Source organism: Anarhichas minor, unplaced genomic scaffold, assembly GCF_050575085.1.
Source record: "Anarhichas minor isolate MPS153535 unplaced genomic scaffold, ASM5057508v1 ptg000042l, whole genome shotgun sequence".
NCBI classification, from domain to species: domain Eukaryota; kingdom Metazoa; phylum Chordata; class Actinopteri; order Perciformes; family Anarhichadidae; genus Anarhichas; species Anarhichas minor.
Window position 1 is genome coordinate 1,891,367 of NW_027466488.1, and position 16,416 is coordinate 1,907,782.

Sequence of the window (16,416 nt, forward strand, 5' to 3'; positions counted from 1 at the left end):
TCACAAGCACACGTTTCTCCTTTCATTTTTTTTATTATTACAGTACAGATCTACTTTGTCGTACAGTATACAAAGAAATATTTAAAAAAAACATCGACATTGCATGTTCAAAGGAAGTGCACAAAATTTTAAAAAGACTTTCTGAAAGGCTCAACACCAGTTATCAAAATGTCAGGTTAAAAAACGGTTTTGCAATAAATAAATATAAATTACAAGAGAATCATAATGACACGGTCAGGTAATTCATTAAGGCACATCTCACATCCCAAAATGTACCTCGCAAAAACAATATGGCAACTCCCTAAGGACAAAAACAAGCTCATTTCCCAGCTTAAAAGGAAGCAGCATTTCTCCGTTTAATAAGAATCATAAAACATGTTCAGCATTTAACTACCCTGCCGCAGAAACGTTTATATATTAAGCAACTTTACAGATCATTGCCTGTCAATTGATGAAGGTTGAGATTAATTACAATAATGCAAAAAAATAATAAAGCAACCGTGTCATTACAGTATTCATTTGAGAAAGTATGCACAATGACTAGAATGCTGCAATCTCAGCATTATTTTAACCCAACATACAAGAGAAATACTTTGAGACAATGATGAATTTTGATTAGAAAAATGGTTGAAATAATGGATGCTTTTTATAAGCCAATTTGGTTGAATAGGGATCCATCACTTTACACCTTAATAGTGAGTGATAGACAGCCCCAGAGCACTTCTCACATTCAAAATGTCTGCATAGTTTGAACTTTGACAATTGCTTCTGAAGATGAATTACAGAAATGGCAATAAAAACACTTTCTGTAAAAATGTAGAGTAATTGTAAAAAAAAAGAGGCTCACGTTCCTGACCATAAGCTTCACCGATCCCTGCAGTTTACACATATTTCCGCAGAGCATAGGCTACAGTTTTGCACCCCTTGACAGAAATATGTCGGAGATAATGAGATGTGAAAATGTGATAAAACCCATTAACTGGCTTCGCGTTCTCACCACCTTTCAGACACACACACATACATTTTCTTACAGAAGTATTAGCTTGCTATTCCTGTCATTTAAAAAAAGATTTTGATGTACCAAGAGCAGAAACACCAACTGTATTTACAAAATAAATTTTAAAAACATTTGCTTTAAAACATGCGTCGTCATTTCATTGGAGGCTGTACAAAAGAAATAAATAAATCACTTTTGTCATTCCAAAGGGCGGAGGAATGTACTGCATGCATGGTGTCACCACATCTATCCGAGTTAATGGGCACCAACCGATGACAAAATCTAAACAGTGTTCCAAACTTGTAGCATGCTTAAGCTGTGAAAAGTGTCAGAAAGAGTGTGTGTTGTCTATACAAACACTAAAAGCACATTAAATTCATAGAGAACAACTGTTCCAATGAACCCTGGGGTAACCAACAGCCCTTTGTGTACTAAGAATCCTACAGACTCACGCAGTCGCACATGTGGAACAAACAGATAAGACAAAACATTGCAACATGTTGGAGAGCCACTCCAACATAAACAATAATGCTGGTATTAGAATAGCTGGTGTCTCTCATATGCACTTACAATTAGAAAAAATTATGGAAAAAAATAAAATATAAAACAGTCTTGATATGTATGAAAAGGGGACAAAAATATTTACAAAACGTTGATCACTTAATACAAAACAACCAAAAACAATACCAAATCAGAAACGGAGTATCGACAAAATTTGCTCACTCAACCTATAAATAACACTAATGCCCATAAGTTTTTTTTTTTTTTTCTTTCTATAAAAAAAATAAATGAAAATCAATTCTATACAAAAGATAAAAGACACCCATTTAAAAATTAATATTACACAGAAAAGAAACAGCTAACTAGTTGATCTAATTGGGTGGAAATGAGAGGTCTGCCACTGGAGACAAATCCAGGTGGATGCCGTGGATAACCCTACAGGGGGATTCAATAAAAGCAATCACCAGGTTTCTTTCACGTCTTCTGGGAGTTGTGGAGGAAGTGTGTCTGGAAGGTGTGTGGCCACCTGCGTGGACACCAGTGTCTTCTGTTTTTTGGAACTGCAGCAGGGCTTGAAGAGCCGAGGATCAATAATCACCTCTCCAAACCGCCCCTTGTAGACAATCCCACAGCACACCTTTTGCCTTGAAGGGGGAGAAATAAAAATAAACAAGATGAAAGACCCTTTGAGTTATTCATCATATTAAGACACGGCTTCATAAGTTTGTCCTCTCAATGAGAGGAGCAGCTTACCTTTTCCAGTACGAACGGTCCAGGAAAGAGAAGATGGTGGGAGTCGGGCGTCTTTGCTTGGACTCGATGTCTGAGCCATCGTCTGACAGGTTGCTGTAACTGGGGGACTGAGCCGGAGACACACTGGATGTTGTGCTGTGGGCATCGGAGTCTGCTTGGAAAACAAAACAAAAAATACTTAAAATGCTGCCATCAAACTGGTTTGGTAAATTCCTGACTATACTTGATTTAAGTTTTAACAATTACAAAAGTAGAATGAAAGTAAGGCAACAAATAGATTGGAATTAGGGCAACAATACCAATTATACTCATTATAAATTAACCGACAGCAATTTCCTAAAGCCCACACGGACATATTCAAACTGCTTGTTTTGTCTGAATAACAGCTCAAAACCCAAATGCAAAGAAAAGAAAATCCTCAAATATTAATTTTAGAAGAGTTGGAATCTGTTATTTTCCATTAAATACAAAATGTAACAATCAATCGTCAAATATGTTGTAAATACATTTTTTAAAAGCTGGCTATTAGTTTGAGCCCTGACGCATACCCATATAGCAGATACACAGTGTGTGCACCAACCAAAACAGCCACAAGGTGCTGCTAACAGTCATTCTTAATCAACCCGAGGGAAGACAACACCAAACCCAAGACTGACACACAGTGAAATTCAATGCATTTGTGTGAGCTTGATATTAGGCACTTTTCACTTTAAGTAGTCAACAACAAACATTCCACGTCTGACTTGTAAATCTATTTATAAAACAGTACAAGAAAAATCTCTCCACACATGCAAATTAAGATCCAATATATTTAAACAACTTACTTTGTCTCTTTAATTTATGAAGCTTCTTTAGCTTGCTTTTCCTCTTCCCATCACCGTTCTTGATCTTCTTGGGCTTTGTCATCTTGAAGCCTGGTCCAGCCCGGGCATCCACCACCTGAGTCAGACAGACATCAAGTTAATGTCACAACACCACAAACATGATTAACTCACACTGTCAGAAGACATCACTTACGTGGTTCCAGTTCTTCTTGGAGCCATTAGGTAGCTTCTTCCACCTCTTCACAAGCAACACACAGGCATTGCAAATGTCTCCAACACGATCTTCTGACAGCCTTAAAAAAAATGAATCAAGTGTCATTGATTAAGTTTTCCACGCGGATGCATCAAGTCAATCTATTCATAGACACACAAGCAAAAACACACAATATGAATGAATGAATGAGAGCTTTTTACCCAAAGCACAGCTCGAACGTCTCTTCATATCGACTGCTGTCTGTGAAGCGTGAACTGGAGGACTTGGTCTTGCAGATGCAACAGCCGTCGTTACTCCGGTAGATCTTTGACTTGTGAAAGCCAAACATAGTCTGTTTGTTGGTCGGTGTTATGGCAAAAATCTGAAAAGCGTAAAACAAAAGATCGGAAATGGTCCCGGTAAAAAAGCACCGTGGATGTCTGCAGACAGTTGAGCTTTCTACTACTGAAAAGGGGGCGGTCCCACACGTAGACATATAACCACGCTAGTCGTAACACATAATTTAAACATACGAAAGTCACCTTTTAGCCATCAAATCATTACATATACGGCCCACAAACACACTAAAAAACAGGACTAACTTTGGCTAAAGCAACAAGCATATTAAAGGAATTTAAAGCCAAGTCGCGGGAACACCAAAAACACAGACATTGCACTAACGTTATAACCTGATATTGGTTGCGTTTAATAATCATAACATAAGGACCAGTAATGTTACCTTTTACTGATGCAGGCTTCCAACCTCCCACACAGTCCGCACGCTGAACGTTAGGAATCGCCGAAACGTTACACCCACCACAACATCGCGTGTTACTATCGTTAACTGGCGTTTATGCTACTTTTCTGAACACCAGTCAATGCGTTGGACACTTAACGAGTTTGTTCGCACAACGACAATAAAGGTGGATGATTTAGTTGATTTGTGACGCTGTTCCGCTTGAGGATTTGTTTGCAGCAGAAACTCGAAACAAAAAGCGGGCAGCAGCGCGTTGTGAAGTGAAGAAACAAAAAGCTACCATTGTACTTAACACATGTGTCTAAATAACACACAGCTATCAGCTTTGCGCCATTCGGGCATTTTGTCAATATTCTTTACAAAAACACAAAAAGTTACGATGAACCCATTCTTCCATTTAAATTCAAACTTTTGCAGGCTAGAGCGCCAAATACGGCTCATTGTTGTTAGCTGTTAGCATGCTAGCTAGCCGACTGTGCTACCATTACCACGCCACGCTCTCATTCACTTCCACGTTATCCCATTGTCGGTTAGTCTTTGTACGTTGAGCTTACAACTACCGGACACGCACAAGTCAGCTTACGACTGCACAACATCACCATCGGTCTCTTCACACATAACACACCAGTCAAACTCCACAAATATAATGTCTGTACAAGAGAAATAAAAGTGCACTTACTGAACAAAAACTTTGAATCTTCGCCGTATTCTTTTCACCTACTGCGCATGCTCTTACTACTACTGCATACAGCTGTCTATTAGAATATCATTAGCATAAAAAGCAGGAATGAAAGGGCTGAGCGTACAATGACCATATAAGGAGTGAGCTGTTGAGTTTGAACCTGGATTCAACCAATCGCTGCTGTCCTCACGTACTCATCACCAGACCTGAATGATGGGAGGCGTAGTGAACGAGCGGGAGATTTCTGTTGTCACAGTTGTTAACGTTCTTCTTTCAAACTCAAACTCCCATAAACCACCGGGCCTGATGCGTTAAAGAAAAACGGCTATTTGACAAGGCGCGAACGAGTTTGTTTACATTTTCTCAGCTGAGAAAGCACATTTACCAGAGAATATAACAGCACTAATACAGTAAAATCACTGCTGCGGTACATTTCTGCTCATTTATTTGACATAAAAGGGACTATGATTGGCTGGGAAAGTCAGTTGCAGTTTTTGTATATTATGGGATATTTATCTTTTTAAAAAATTAAGCAAAATGTTTTGAAGTTTAGATTACATTGAGGGCTTCAACTAACAAACATTTTCATTATTTATTAAACAATTTCCAAAAGTGGCAATTTTACGTATTCAAATTGCTTGTTTTGTCTGACCAACAGTCTTTTGATTCACTAAATTAAAGACGAATAAAACCATAAATATTCAAATTTAAGAACCAGTGAACCCCATTTTCACAGCTGAGAAAGCACATATAGCAGATAATATACGTACATCAATTAATGAATAACTGGTAGGCTAATACAATTAAATTCACTTAAACGCATTACATATGCTTTATTCTTTATATATTTTTACACTGTACACTGCTGCTCACTTAGTAAACACTACATTACACAGCTATGTTAATAAATGTACAACAGTATTGGAAAACAAAAATATATATCTCCCAAGATGCTCATGTGTGGGTCGTACGCAGACGAGTACAACACACTCATTCCAGACGTTGTTGGCACAGAAAAGAATTCCTTTACATATTAAATCTCTTGTTCTGCACAATAAAGTTCAAAGTACGTAACAGAGTAGGGCCTGGCAAGACCTCAAGACATACCATATGTTTGTACGGGGTTGAATTTTCTGTTGTGGATATTGCATAGCAAGAGGCCATGATGACAAAATCAGGAGCAGGAAAGAGCTGTCCTTTTTGTTCCTCACATGGGAAGCAGGAGATCATCCTTTATCACGACGAGTCAACACAGATCATCACACTGTTTTTAATCAGAGAAGAAGGATGTAGTGTAAGGGCTGGGGTCATGGTAGGGGAAAGGGCCAGGCTGGGGTCATGGTAGGGGAAAGGGCCGGTTGGAGGTATTTACATGAAGGCTTTCATTGTGATCCCACTTTGCACAGAAAGCTGAATCAAGCATCTCTCGGAGGACTTGTGTCTGGAACACAAGCCAAAGACGTGGGGTATTTTACTTCATCCAAATGAATATACGGTCCATCACAGAATACAGGGTTAAGCCACACAGTCTTATTAACGTGCAAAAAGGGTCAGGCTCTCTGCTGAGGGTATTCTGAGGGAAAAGGCCCAAATGTAACAGCCGTTTTATGTCGATGTATGAATCATTCTCCAAACCACAAACCCCCCCGTCATACACATACTTATAAAGCATACTTCTACATCATTTGCTTTAAGCTCTGCGTAATGACATTGGAATCTGAGTTGACAACAGAGCAAGCAACTTGACTGATTTTACAAAATAATACTGTTTTTCTCTGAAAATATCGTAACAGTTTTGATCCTCGCTTTCCCTTAAATATAGCCATTGTCAGCAGTTCACAAGAACAATGAAAATATTTAGCTTTCAGTAAAACATCATAGCACAAGTAGGTCATGGTCAATAATGTGAAAATTATGGTTCATAATAGAAAACATATTTTTAACATCTAATGGCAACATCATCGAGGATAAAAATAACAACATATTTTGAAAGGCTCATCGCACTTAATATATGGCAAATGTAACAGTAGCTTTAATATAAGCCAGAAAATGTCCTTTGTTCAAGTCTTTTCCTGCATATAAAAGGTTAAGTTATTCTTTTTAGTGGTCCCCACTGAAAACCGTCCTGCTCAGGTACAACTGGTGGGAAGTTGGTTTGCTTTTAGATACCAACACCTTTGACAAGCGAAGCCTCCAGGGTGATGTTGAACTCCTGCAGAGTCTGCAGCACCCTAATTAGAGAGTTTACCAAAGAGCGGTCCTTCAGAAGTGCAACGTCTTCGTACATCTGATTGGTGATTGGACAGTCTGCGAGCAGAGCGATCCAGTGATGCAGCAAATGGTCCCTGAGAGAAGAGCACGCATGTGGAGTCAACACAACAGCTAAAAGGGTAACTTCGGTATTCTTCAACCTGGATCCTATATCCGTATGTTTTTGTGACGATTTCTGAAATTGGTCAGGTACCGAGCGAGAGGGTTGTATACAGCAACCGCTCACAAGCTGCAATGCTTGTTGTTTGACATTATGGAAAGAGTCTAGCCCTGTGGCGAGGTTGTCAGACACTAATACTAACAATCTGAGCCCGTCAGTGGCTAAAATAAGCACTTACAATGAAAATAACATCACACTGATGTTGCGCATTTGCCGTCGCAGCTCATTTTGCAGCTGCCGATTACAGCATTATTCCTTAATACTGAACCGTTTCTTTACGCTAAAGAAAATATTATATGAAAGAGAGAAAAGCTGCGAAGTTTGGCTTTTTTTTCTTGAGAAGTGACATCAACAATTCATTTATTATGAAAATTGCTGGCAATTAATTTTCTAGAAAAGGATAAAAACACTGCATTGCTACGCACTCAATGCACAGAAACATCCACTCTTCAGCAGGAAGGAAGAGCTAAAGGAAAAGTTTGCCGAGGAGGGGAACGTTACTCCGCAGCCTAAATATTACACAAGTTTCACTCTGAAGACTGAACTTCTGTTAACAAATGTTTAAAATGTTCATTGGGAGGTTAATGAGTGCTTGCCGGCCTACCTTGCACCCAGACAGACGAGCATCTGGAACTTCCCGTCTTTGCCGATATTTCTGGACGTGTTGTTGATGGCGCGCGCGAAGCGGCAGAAGTGGCGTACTCTGGTTTGCCAGTTTTCATCTGGAGTCGCCTCCCGCTGCTCTGCACTTTCAAAGTATACTTGTGACTTTTCTGTTAAAGCAAAAAATAAATAAATCAAAAGGACAAATCAGTTAAGAATTGATTACACAGTAATGTGAAGGTCTGTTTGAAGGAATACTTGAGTGTTTACATTTAGATTTTGGGTGGAATATCACTTTAAGGCCTGAGGGGTTAGGTAATATATGGGAGTGATGATATTAAGTTTTTACCCAAGAAGTCCCAGATGAAGACATTTTTAAAGAGTCGGGGTGATTTGAAACCATGCAGGAAAACCTGCTCCAGAGCACAGACGAGGCCGTACTCCCCACAAAGGAGGAGGGTCAGACTGCCTCTCTATGGAGAGCAAAAACAACAAGAAAATGCATGCAGTTAAAACTGATTATAAGGTGGTTTTCTCACAATGACAATTAAAAAGAGCACTTTCTAGATACAGTTCTTAATAGCTTCTCAGATCCAGTTATGTGCATTGAAATAACTACTTTAATGGATTAATAACAGCCTCCCTCCATTGTTCTGTCAGTACTGTGAAGAGGTGGAGTAAAGTGTGAAGGGAATTTCCCTGTAAAAATCCATTGTACGTTGAGTACGCAAGGAATGACTTGTAAAACCTATAATCTACAGATAAGTTACAATAGGCATCTCCTTTGAATTATAATAACCGCACAGTGTGCCTTAATAGGTCATAATTACCAGTGTTGGTACTTTATATTAGCGCCTTTATGACAGAAAAAAAAAAAAAAAAGTTGTCTGTAATGTGTTTTATGATGATCCTGACGAAGGCCACAAGCTGAAACACGGTGGTCTAAACAGTAAAGTTGTTCTATATGACCTCTTCAGACCAACTCCCTTCTCCATGCACCTGAGAAGTAGGTGAAGTTGTGCCAGAAACCCCCAGTCTGCTTCTACAACTTCTATATTCCAGCAAGAATTCTCCTATGATATGCTTTAACAATGTGAACTACACCACACAGCCCTGAGTTACTGAGAGGCTTGGGGACCAGCGGAGCAGAAAGCTGCTGTTCATTATTTGTGATGAATAATAGAACTACATGTTGGGGCCTGTCTAGACTGCCGTCTCTCACCTCCTTCTCTGGCTTGTGGAAGTGCTTCACGATCCCATTGATGGCCTCTCCCACTCCCTCCTGGATCTGACCTGTGTTTAACTCTGGATGAGGAGGACAAAAAGCAAACAAAGATGCTGTGAGACAATACAAGCATACAATAATTTCAAGCATCAGTGAGCAGGAACAAGTGGATACACTGTTGTGCTATGCTTCTAAGATCGAGTTGAATGTCAAATCTCTCAGCTAGTATAAAACAAACAGCACTATCATTAGGAGTTATAGTGACTTATGGTTGTGAAGTTGAGTAACTTACTTGGTCTGCTGTTTGGCGAAATGGTCACAAACCTCCTCATCATCCCGGGTGACTGCTGCATCGGGGGTGTGCGGCACATCCTTTCATCATTCTCCGAGCTGGGGGTCATCAGCTCTCCCACCAGGATCCTCTCCAAACTGCCGTCATCCACGCCCTTCCCCAACCACCGGCCACACGGAAACCTGCACAACACATTTTGTTCATCCTTTTTGAGAATGGTGCGGTCAAAACAGTATTACAGGAGGTGAATTTCTCTCCAAAGAGACGCTTACTTGTAAGTGTGCCCTGTGATCTCGTTTCGGACCACAACACACTCCACGAGCCACTTTGCGTAGAGCCCCGTGTTATCGTGACCCATCTGCACGGTGGTGAGCTTTCCCAGGTTCTGGCACTGAGAGAGAGAGAGAGAGAGAGAGAGCGAGCGAGAGAAGCATGGTGACGTCAAACACCCGAACAAGACATCTTATTCACAAACACAAGACATTAGATCACTTTCAGTTTTACCCTGAAAAAGTGGTTTAGATAAGCGGTTTAAACAGTTGGCTTGTTAACCAGGCTGATCTCTTAACCACTCATGTTTCTGGCTTAGTTGGACTTCATAATAGTAATATTGCTGCGTTTCCTGATTGTAGCAGTAATTCTGGGGAGTAATTATGGGGAATGCACTGTGCGGTGGTGTCGTGGCTAGCACTGGGTTCGATCCCCGATCCCGGGTGGTCCTTCTGTGTGGAGTTTGCACGTTCTCCCCGTTGCAGCGTGGGTTCCCTCCGGGTTCTCCGGCTTCCTCCCACAGTCCAAAGACATGCAGCTTAGGTTATTTAGAGACTCGAAATTGCCCGTAGGTGTGAATGTAAGCGTGAATGTTTGTCTGTCTCTATATGTGCCCTGCGATGAACTGGCGACCTTTCCAGGGTGTACCCTGCCTTCGCCCAATGTCAGCTGGGATCGGCTCCAGCGCCCCGCGACCCTGAACAGGATAAGCGGTTTGGATAATGGAATGGAATGGAATGGCACTGTTATAATAACAAACGGAAATGAGGACTAAAACAAAAAAAAAGTTGCGGTGGAGTTATCTTTTGTCTAGGAAATAGCACCAACCTCAAAAGTGATCTCCAGAGTATTTCTGGGGACCTGCAGGACTCCGGTCTCTGCCAGCTCACCAGAAACACACACCCAAGGGTTGGCTGTGAACATGGAGCCCCCCAGCTTCTTACTGGAAACCACCACTACGTGGTAGGGGATCACTGGGAGACAGAGAGGAGAGACATGTCTTCAGAAAAACTGGTAGTTTATTAACAGCGTTGTCGTGTCGTTTGGCATCAAAATAGCACTCACTGATGGTCGTAAAGACGTTGGTGAAACAGAAGTAATCCACAGCATTAAAGGACAGGAGGTGGTAGAGAAACTGCTCCTTCTCATCATCACAGCGGAGGAAGGCGTATCGCTTGTACAGTTTTCTGGAAAAGAAGATTGTTTGATAAAAGTGTAAAAATAAATAATACTTGGAAATACAACATATGATTTTCATCATTTTTTTAAATAGTAAAGTTCTTCAACACTATCGGCATCATGAGAGATGATAAATATAAATGGATAACAAATACTCTTTGTTATAAAGTAGAACAAGTTACATTTAAGGTCACAAAGGCAGACAGAAAGCCCCCTGACCCAGTTCACCAGTCAGATATCAATTATGAAAAAAAAAGCTGTGAATTATTTAGGCTTGCGGTGGACTACAGTACAATGCTTTGCAATTTCAAAAGAGTTAATGTATTATAGATGGGTAGATCACACGTCATCTTCATTTCATACGAGACAGACATTCCTCCACAATCACAGAAAGAAGGTCAGGATAAGAAAATACAAGAGGTGGGAAAAGATACTCGGCGATCTTGTAAATGTCGTAATAAGACTTGTTGTGGTGAACTGATACTCAAACTTTAACTGACGGCGGAGTTTGACTTTTCTTTTGCTCACTTTGTAAGCTCGTGCTCTGAAAGCAGCTGCTTCAGGTGTCTGGAGAGAAGCTTCTTTTCCATAGAGAGGCGAACCCAGGCTCTGGCTTTGCCCACATCTGTCTTGATCTCACTGATGTTCTGAATGTGTCTGCGGATAAAAAGACAGATCGAGAGGTCAGACAAAGTTCGGCGATCATACGTAAACATAAAAGTAAAGATCATTTTCATGAGAAAATTACAGTAAGATACATCTAGTATCCAGTATGTCTGATTCACCGCAATACGTTTAATAATGAAAACAATGGGCCAATAAATGTCTTAAAATGCAGAATTTAGCCAGATAATAAAGAATGCGGTTGATGCACATATTCATGCAGCTTATGGTTTAGTTCTGACAAGAGCATGAACGCTAATTTCTGTACCAGTACACCAATCAAGTACTTTTATTGAGGTTGTTGTTTCATTTATTCTCTCAGTGGAGCCACCATGGTCTTATGAATACATTTACACATTATAATACACAAGTTTGTGGTCAAACTGTTGACGAGCAAATGTTCAGGGGTGCCATCTACAATTTATTTTATTCAATTAACAAAAACAGTCTATAATATTTCATAAAACAGTGAAAAGTTACAGTTATAGATATACTAATAGTTTTCAGAAGCCAAAGTGACGTCATAATATTGCTTGTTTTGTCAGAACAGTCCAAAATTATAAACTAAAAAAAAGTCAATTTTTGATCAAATAAAACTGCAATTAGTGTATATTTGGTACGTTTGATTGATAAATCACAAATAATCAACGAATGAATTGATAAAGAAATAATTTCGGCACTACAAACGTTATTGAAAAACTCTGACTTGTAGATAAATGATGTATCCTTAGTCAAATAAACCTCTGTGTGCCTCTGTAGAGGCATTTATAACCACAGACATCGTCCCATGTCATCGCTCCCAGTCGAGCCTCTGATGTCCAGACACATTACCTTCCACTCCACCTGTGCCATAAGCTTCGTCTGCTAAGAGCTCTTCATGTCTCCTCCTCTACCTTCCATCCCCCTCAGTCTCCACCCTCACACAACTAACCCACTTTTCTCTCTGCTCGTTATCTACATGGCAACAGAGGAAAACATCTACTATGTGCACTATTATCGTTACGTCTTACCTAGGAAACACACGGTGCAACGCAGATGAGAGGCCGTCATCTCCGATGAACATAAAAATAATATTAACTCATCATTTACAGTTCCACATATTTTACTGCCTTTGAAGACATTGTTGACAATATGATCAATTATTAAAACTCATTAAGGGATGCTGGTGGCTGCTTCTGTGACGGAGTGTGTTTACGATCGCGGCGTTTACACGAGTGTGGAGGAGGGTCGATCTTCAGAGCAGAGAGGAGTGTTTGTGCCCTGAGCTGACGACCCCTCCTCTATTTCTCAGCCAGACTGGTGTGTGGGGGGGGGTCTGGTAATTAGGCTGGAAGTAACGTGTTGTTACACAGACTCACTCTGCCCCCTCCTTCCAGCAACACAAGCCCCGACTCCTCAACTAGGTACGGTAGATAGCATGACGACACGCACGCACACGCACACGCACACACACACACACACACACACACACACACACACACACACACACACACACACACACACACACACACACACACACACACACACACACACACACACAGGTGTGAAAGCATGCAGGTGAGCTGCTGGAGCTCTCAGGGTAGTTTAAAGGCAGCGTGTTTTATGAATATAAAATATAGTAGCGTAGACAATTTGTAGAAAACTGGGGCACCAGGTTGGCCTAGGGGTCTGGGATGGTGGATTGGTGTAATTGGTCGGTTCACGTCTGGCTGGGGACTTTTGCTGCACGTCATTCTCTCTCTCTTTCCTCTCATTGTCTATTATCTCATAAAGACCAAAAGTGAACAAATAATATAAGAAAAGAGTTTTTTTTTTTAACATAATGGCACCACTAGTATAGACAGAAATACTGTTATGATAATATGTAATATTATTATAAATCAAGCTCATAATGCATATTGCAAGACGTCAGCCAAAGCAGAAATGTCAGGAAAAGCAATATCCAGATATTTGTGTGATGATGTAATATTTTAAAAGTCTGTACTATCTTGTATAATATGTTTCTGGAATACCAGTGGTCTTGAATGTTAGTTACTAATATTAATGTTGTGGCAGTTTCAATTTTTCCTGTTACTGAGATGAACTACATTATTGTAATTGATCTCTCAGGTAAAGCAGATTTCTACAGTAGCGTTACTGGCTTCTGAAGATACATTCTGTATAAGACTTACTTACATTACTACATGAAGTTTAACTAAGTCAATACAAATCTGGAAAACAGAAAAAAGTGCCATTGCAACTAATAAACTGTGAAGCATCACATTTAACTAGTACCGTATTTTCCGCACTATAAAGCGCACCGGATTATAAGGCGCACCTTCAATGAATGGCCTATTTTAGAACTGTTTTTATATATAGGGCGCACCGGATTATAAGGTGCATAGAATAGAATAGCGTCGTAAGCGTGTCTCTTGAAAGGTGCCATTTTGGGGTCTTTATACACACAAGTGGTGTTGGACTAGGAGTAAGCACAGTACCGGTGTTTACCGCGGTGCGGCTTTGTAGTTTACCAGTCGTACTGAAACATTTTGACAGAGCGCCGTGTACAACCAGTATGGATCAACCAATTAACCAATTGATCCATATATAAGGCGCTCCGGATTACAAGGCGCACTGTCGTTTTTTGAGAAAATTAAAGGCTTTTAAGTGCGCCTTATAGTGCGGAAAACACGGTAATACTTTGAGAGCTATGAAGAAACCCTTGTTTATCTGGGACATGAGATCTCAATCAGGTTTTTGTCACTGAACCAAAACAGACAAACATTGACCGAAATTTAATTGCAGTTCGTCTGCGGGTAAAATTACATTTGTTTTTGTTTGCTTCTGAATTGCCTCCTCTGTATGTGTGGAGTAACTGAATGCAACCAATGATAAAACAGTTGGTTTTATACCTGATTTAAATTATGATTAATTTGTCTCGTTGAAAATCCTTTGATCCATAGACTCCACTATCACTCATAGACATAGAAACATAGAGAAGTCCATGAAGTTCTTGTTTGACAGTTAACCACAAGGGGGCAGTCTTAGTCCAACTTACTTTACTCTGACGTTTCCCATCAGCTAATGCGTTTGCAAATCAGTTTTGAGACCACTGGATGAAATCAGGCGGGACTTCATCCATCATCATTTATCGAGTATCTCATTAGTTCACATCCAAATAACCCGTAGTGCTCCTCACCTCATGTCCTGTATCAGGGAGACTTTAAGAGGCGGCATTGCTGATCCACCACCATCAGATTTGCGTCTTTCTGCGTCATGAATGAAACCTGGTGTGAAAAAAAAAAAAAGGGTGTGTAATTGCAATCAGTTATTTGTCGATTCATTTTGTTCATTGGGTGATTTCAGCCTTTACCTGGAGGTCCCAAACAACCTGGAGTTGCATTTTTCTTCTCTTTGCTCTCCTGATAGTGCAGCAGGTGGGACCACAAGGCAGATTTACCCTAAAAACATTTATTAAGTGTCATTAATTACGCTGAGAAAAAAAACACTGTAGTTCCATCAATCATGTGAAATGGCGACTCCATTGATGTTGTTTTTCCTGACCTGTTTGACCTGCAGCCCGTGGCTCCAGATCCTCTCCAGGAGGTCACAGAGGCTCGCAATCAGAGTGTTCTCTTCAACACCGGTGATGCTGACCTCTCCGTGACCCAGCTCCACGGCCTCCCGGCCCATCTTCTCAACCAGCATACGCTTGGTCTGCAGGGAGAGAGACACACACTGTGGTTACTCAAACTAATAATATTGGATTTTTCTTTGCCAACTTCAGACTGATATTTATTTTCATGCAGTCGGAAAAATAACTCAAGTGAATCAATCTGTTATCCTTTGTGATTGCATCATGTTCTGCTTACTGTTGTTAACAAAATACTGAAATGATAAAAAGATGAAATTCTCTGCTGACTTCATTGCACTGCAGTACTCATTCTGAATTGCTTATCAACTGAAACACTGCATCAGATATCACAGCAAAAAGAGCAGAGCTAATTCACTAACCACAGCTCAGTCGGTCACACACAAACCTTGTTCCTGCACTCCTTCAGCAGTCCTTCAACAAATTTCCAGTTGGTCTGAGCGATGACAGAAGGTGACAGGTTGGACAACTTGGGCTGTCTGATGGTTGTGCCGAGGTTCCTGGCTTCCTGGATGTACTTCTAGTGAAAGGCAAGAGAGAGTTAAGTCAGCTAACCACCAGAGGAAACAGAGATGCACTCTGTCAGAGAAATCCCCTCAGCTTACTGGTGGACTCACGTCACTAGTGACGGTTACTACAGAGGAACCAGGATTACTAGAATAACTAAAGTCTATATGTTGAATACAGCCAATTACAAAACAAGTATTACGGTCTGAAACAAAACGTGTTAATAATCTGGAAATAAATGTTAAAAATATATCGTACTTCTTTAATTATGTTGACATCATTTCATTTTTATGAGTTCCCAAACATGACGTGCTCTAGAAAGTGACATGGATCATCAGATAAAGCTCAGCTGGTGGTGGTGAAGGAAGCAGAGGGAGGTAAAGATCACATGGAGGGACAGGTTTGTGTGGCCCCAGTGTGACAGCTAAAGGCCTCACAAACAACCAACACATACCACATCCACAGTCACCGACTTTAGACAGGGCTTGAAGGACTGCGAGAGCCAGTAGTAGTCAAGAAACAGCAGGAGCTGCAGCTCCGGAAACAAACACTCTACATGCTGAGAGTAACGTGAGCGTGAGCGCAAGAGAGGCAGAGAAAGGAGAAAGTGACCAGAAGTGTGAGAGAGCAGACAAGATGGTGAGAGCGAAGTCAAAATAAAGCAAACAGGTCATGCAAAATGAACAAAGACAACAGAGCTGAGGCAGCCAATCTGTATGAATATGAGCTAAGAGCAGCGAACACTGTGGGGACCCCTCACTTCTCTCTGGTCGTTGTCTAAATAAAGGTGCTCAGCGTGCTGCTTCTGACGATCCCTCTTCCTCCACTGGGCCGGAGCGCTCCTCTTGGTCCACCTGTAACGTCAAGCTCACATATTAATATAGTTCATTTTAAATAAATAACTGTTT

General features: G+C 40.7%; 2 protein-coding genes across 6 annotated transcripts in view; both read right to left on the reverse strand.

Annotated features, from left to right (window-relative positions):
- Window positions 1-13: 13 nt before the first annotated feature.
- Window positions 14-4,819, reverse strand: sinhcafl (SIN3-HDAC complex associated factor, like). 4 transcript variants are annotated; one of them, XM_076109771.1, is made up of 6 exons: window positions 4,705-4,819; window positions 3,490-3,650; window positions 3,269-3,368; window positions 3,076-3,190; window positions 2,252-2,405; window positions 14-2,142 (listed from the first exon to the last, which is right to left on the reverse strand). In XM_076109771.1, exons 2-6 carry the CDS (start codon window positions 3,615-3,617, stop codon window positions 1,959-1,961), a joined length of 681 nt encoding a protein of 226 aa, XP_075965886.1. In that variant the 5' UTR covers window positions 3,618-3,650; window positions 4,705-4,819; the 3' UTR covers window positions 14-1,958. The 4 variants fall into 4 exon arrangements, with proteins under 4 accessions (XP_075965886.1, XP_075965887.1, XP_075965884.1 ...); XM_076109772.1 differs by lacking the exon at window positions 4,705-4,819 and adding an exon at window positions 4,008-4,680; XM_076109769.1 differs by lacking the exon at window positions 4,705-4,819 and having other exon boundaries at window positions 2,252-2,402; window positions 3,490-3,986.
- Window positions 4,820-5,515: 696 nt separating this feature from the next.
- dennd5a (DENN/MADD domain containing 5A) overlaps window positions 5,516-16,416 on the reverse strand; it is a 28,788-nt gene continuing 17,887 nt past the window's right edge. The window contains exons 10-24 of one of the 2 annotated variants that reach the window (XM_076110080.1): window positions 16,269-16,362; window positions 15,963-16,067; window positions 15,390-15,521; window positions 14,914-15,066; window positions 14,723-14,810; window positions 14,549-14,636; window positions 11,236-11,364; window positions 10,594-10,715; window positions 10,357-10,502; window positions 9,531-9,649; window positions 9,259-9,440; window positions 8,964-9,046; window positions 8,091-8,214; window positions 7,743-7,911; window positions 5,516-7,052 (exon numbers count right to left, since the gene is read on the reverse strand). In XM_076110080.1, coding sequence (XP_075966195.1) covers window positions 6,869-7,052; window positions 7,743-7,911; window positions 8,091-8,214; window positions 8,964-9,046; window positions 9,259-9,440; window positions 9,531-9,649; window positions 10,357-10,502; window positions 10,594-10,715; window positions 11,236-11,364; window positions 14,549-14,636; window positions 14,723-14,810; window positions 14,914-15,066; window positions 15,390-15,521; window positions 15,963-16,067; window positions 16,269-16,362 — 1,918 coding nt within the window. In that variant the 3' untranslated portion in view covers window positions 5,516-6,868. The remainder of the gene's footprint in view (window positions 7,053-7,742; window positions 7,912-8,090; window positions 8,215-8,963; window positions 9,047-9,258; window positions 9,441-9,530; window positions 9,650-10,356; window positions 10,503-10,593; window positions 10,716-11,235; window positions 11,365-14,548; window positions 14,637-14,722; window positions 14,811-14,913; window positions 15,067-15,389; window positions 15,522-15,962; window positions 16,068-16,268; window positions 16,363-16,416) is intronic. The other variant, XM_076110079.1, reaches the window with a different exon arrangement.

Excerpts from the sequence above, each read along its gene's own strand:
- sinhcafl (XM_076109768.1), bottom strand. The coding sequence starts at position 3,764 with ATGTCTACGTGTGGGACCGCCCCCTTTTCAGTAGTAGAAAGCTCAACT. Across the intron at positions 3,369-3,489 it reads ACGTTCGAGCTGTGCTTTGG|GCTGTCAGAAGATCGTGTTG; the intron begins GTAAAAAGCTCT and ends ATTTTTTTTAAG. Across the intron at positions 2,406-3,075 it reads TCATAAATTAAAGAGACAAA|CAGACTCCGATGCCCACAGC; the intron begins GTAAGTTGTTTA and ends TTGTTTTCCAAG.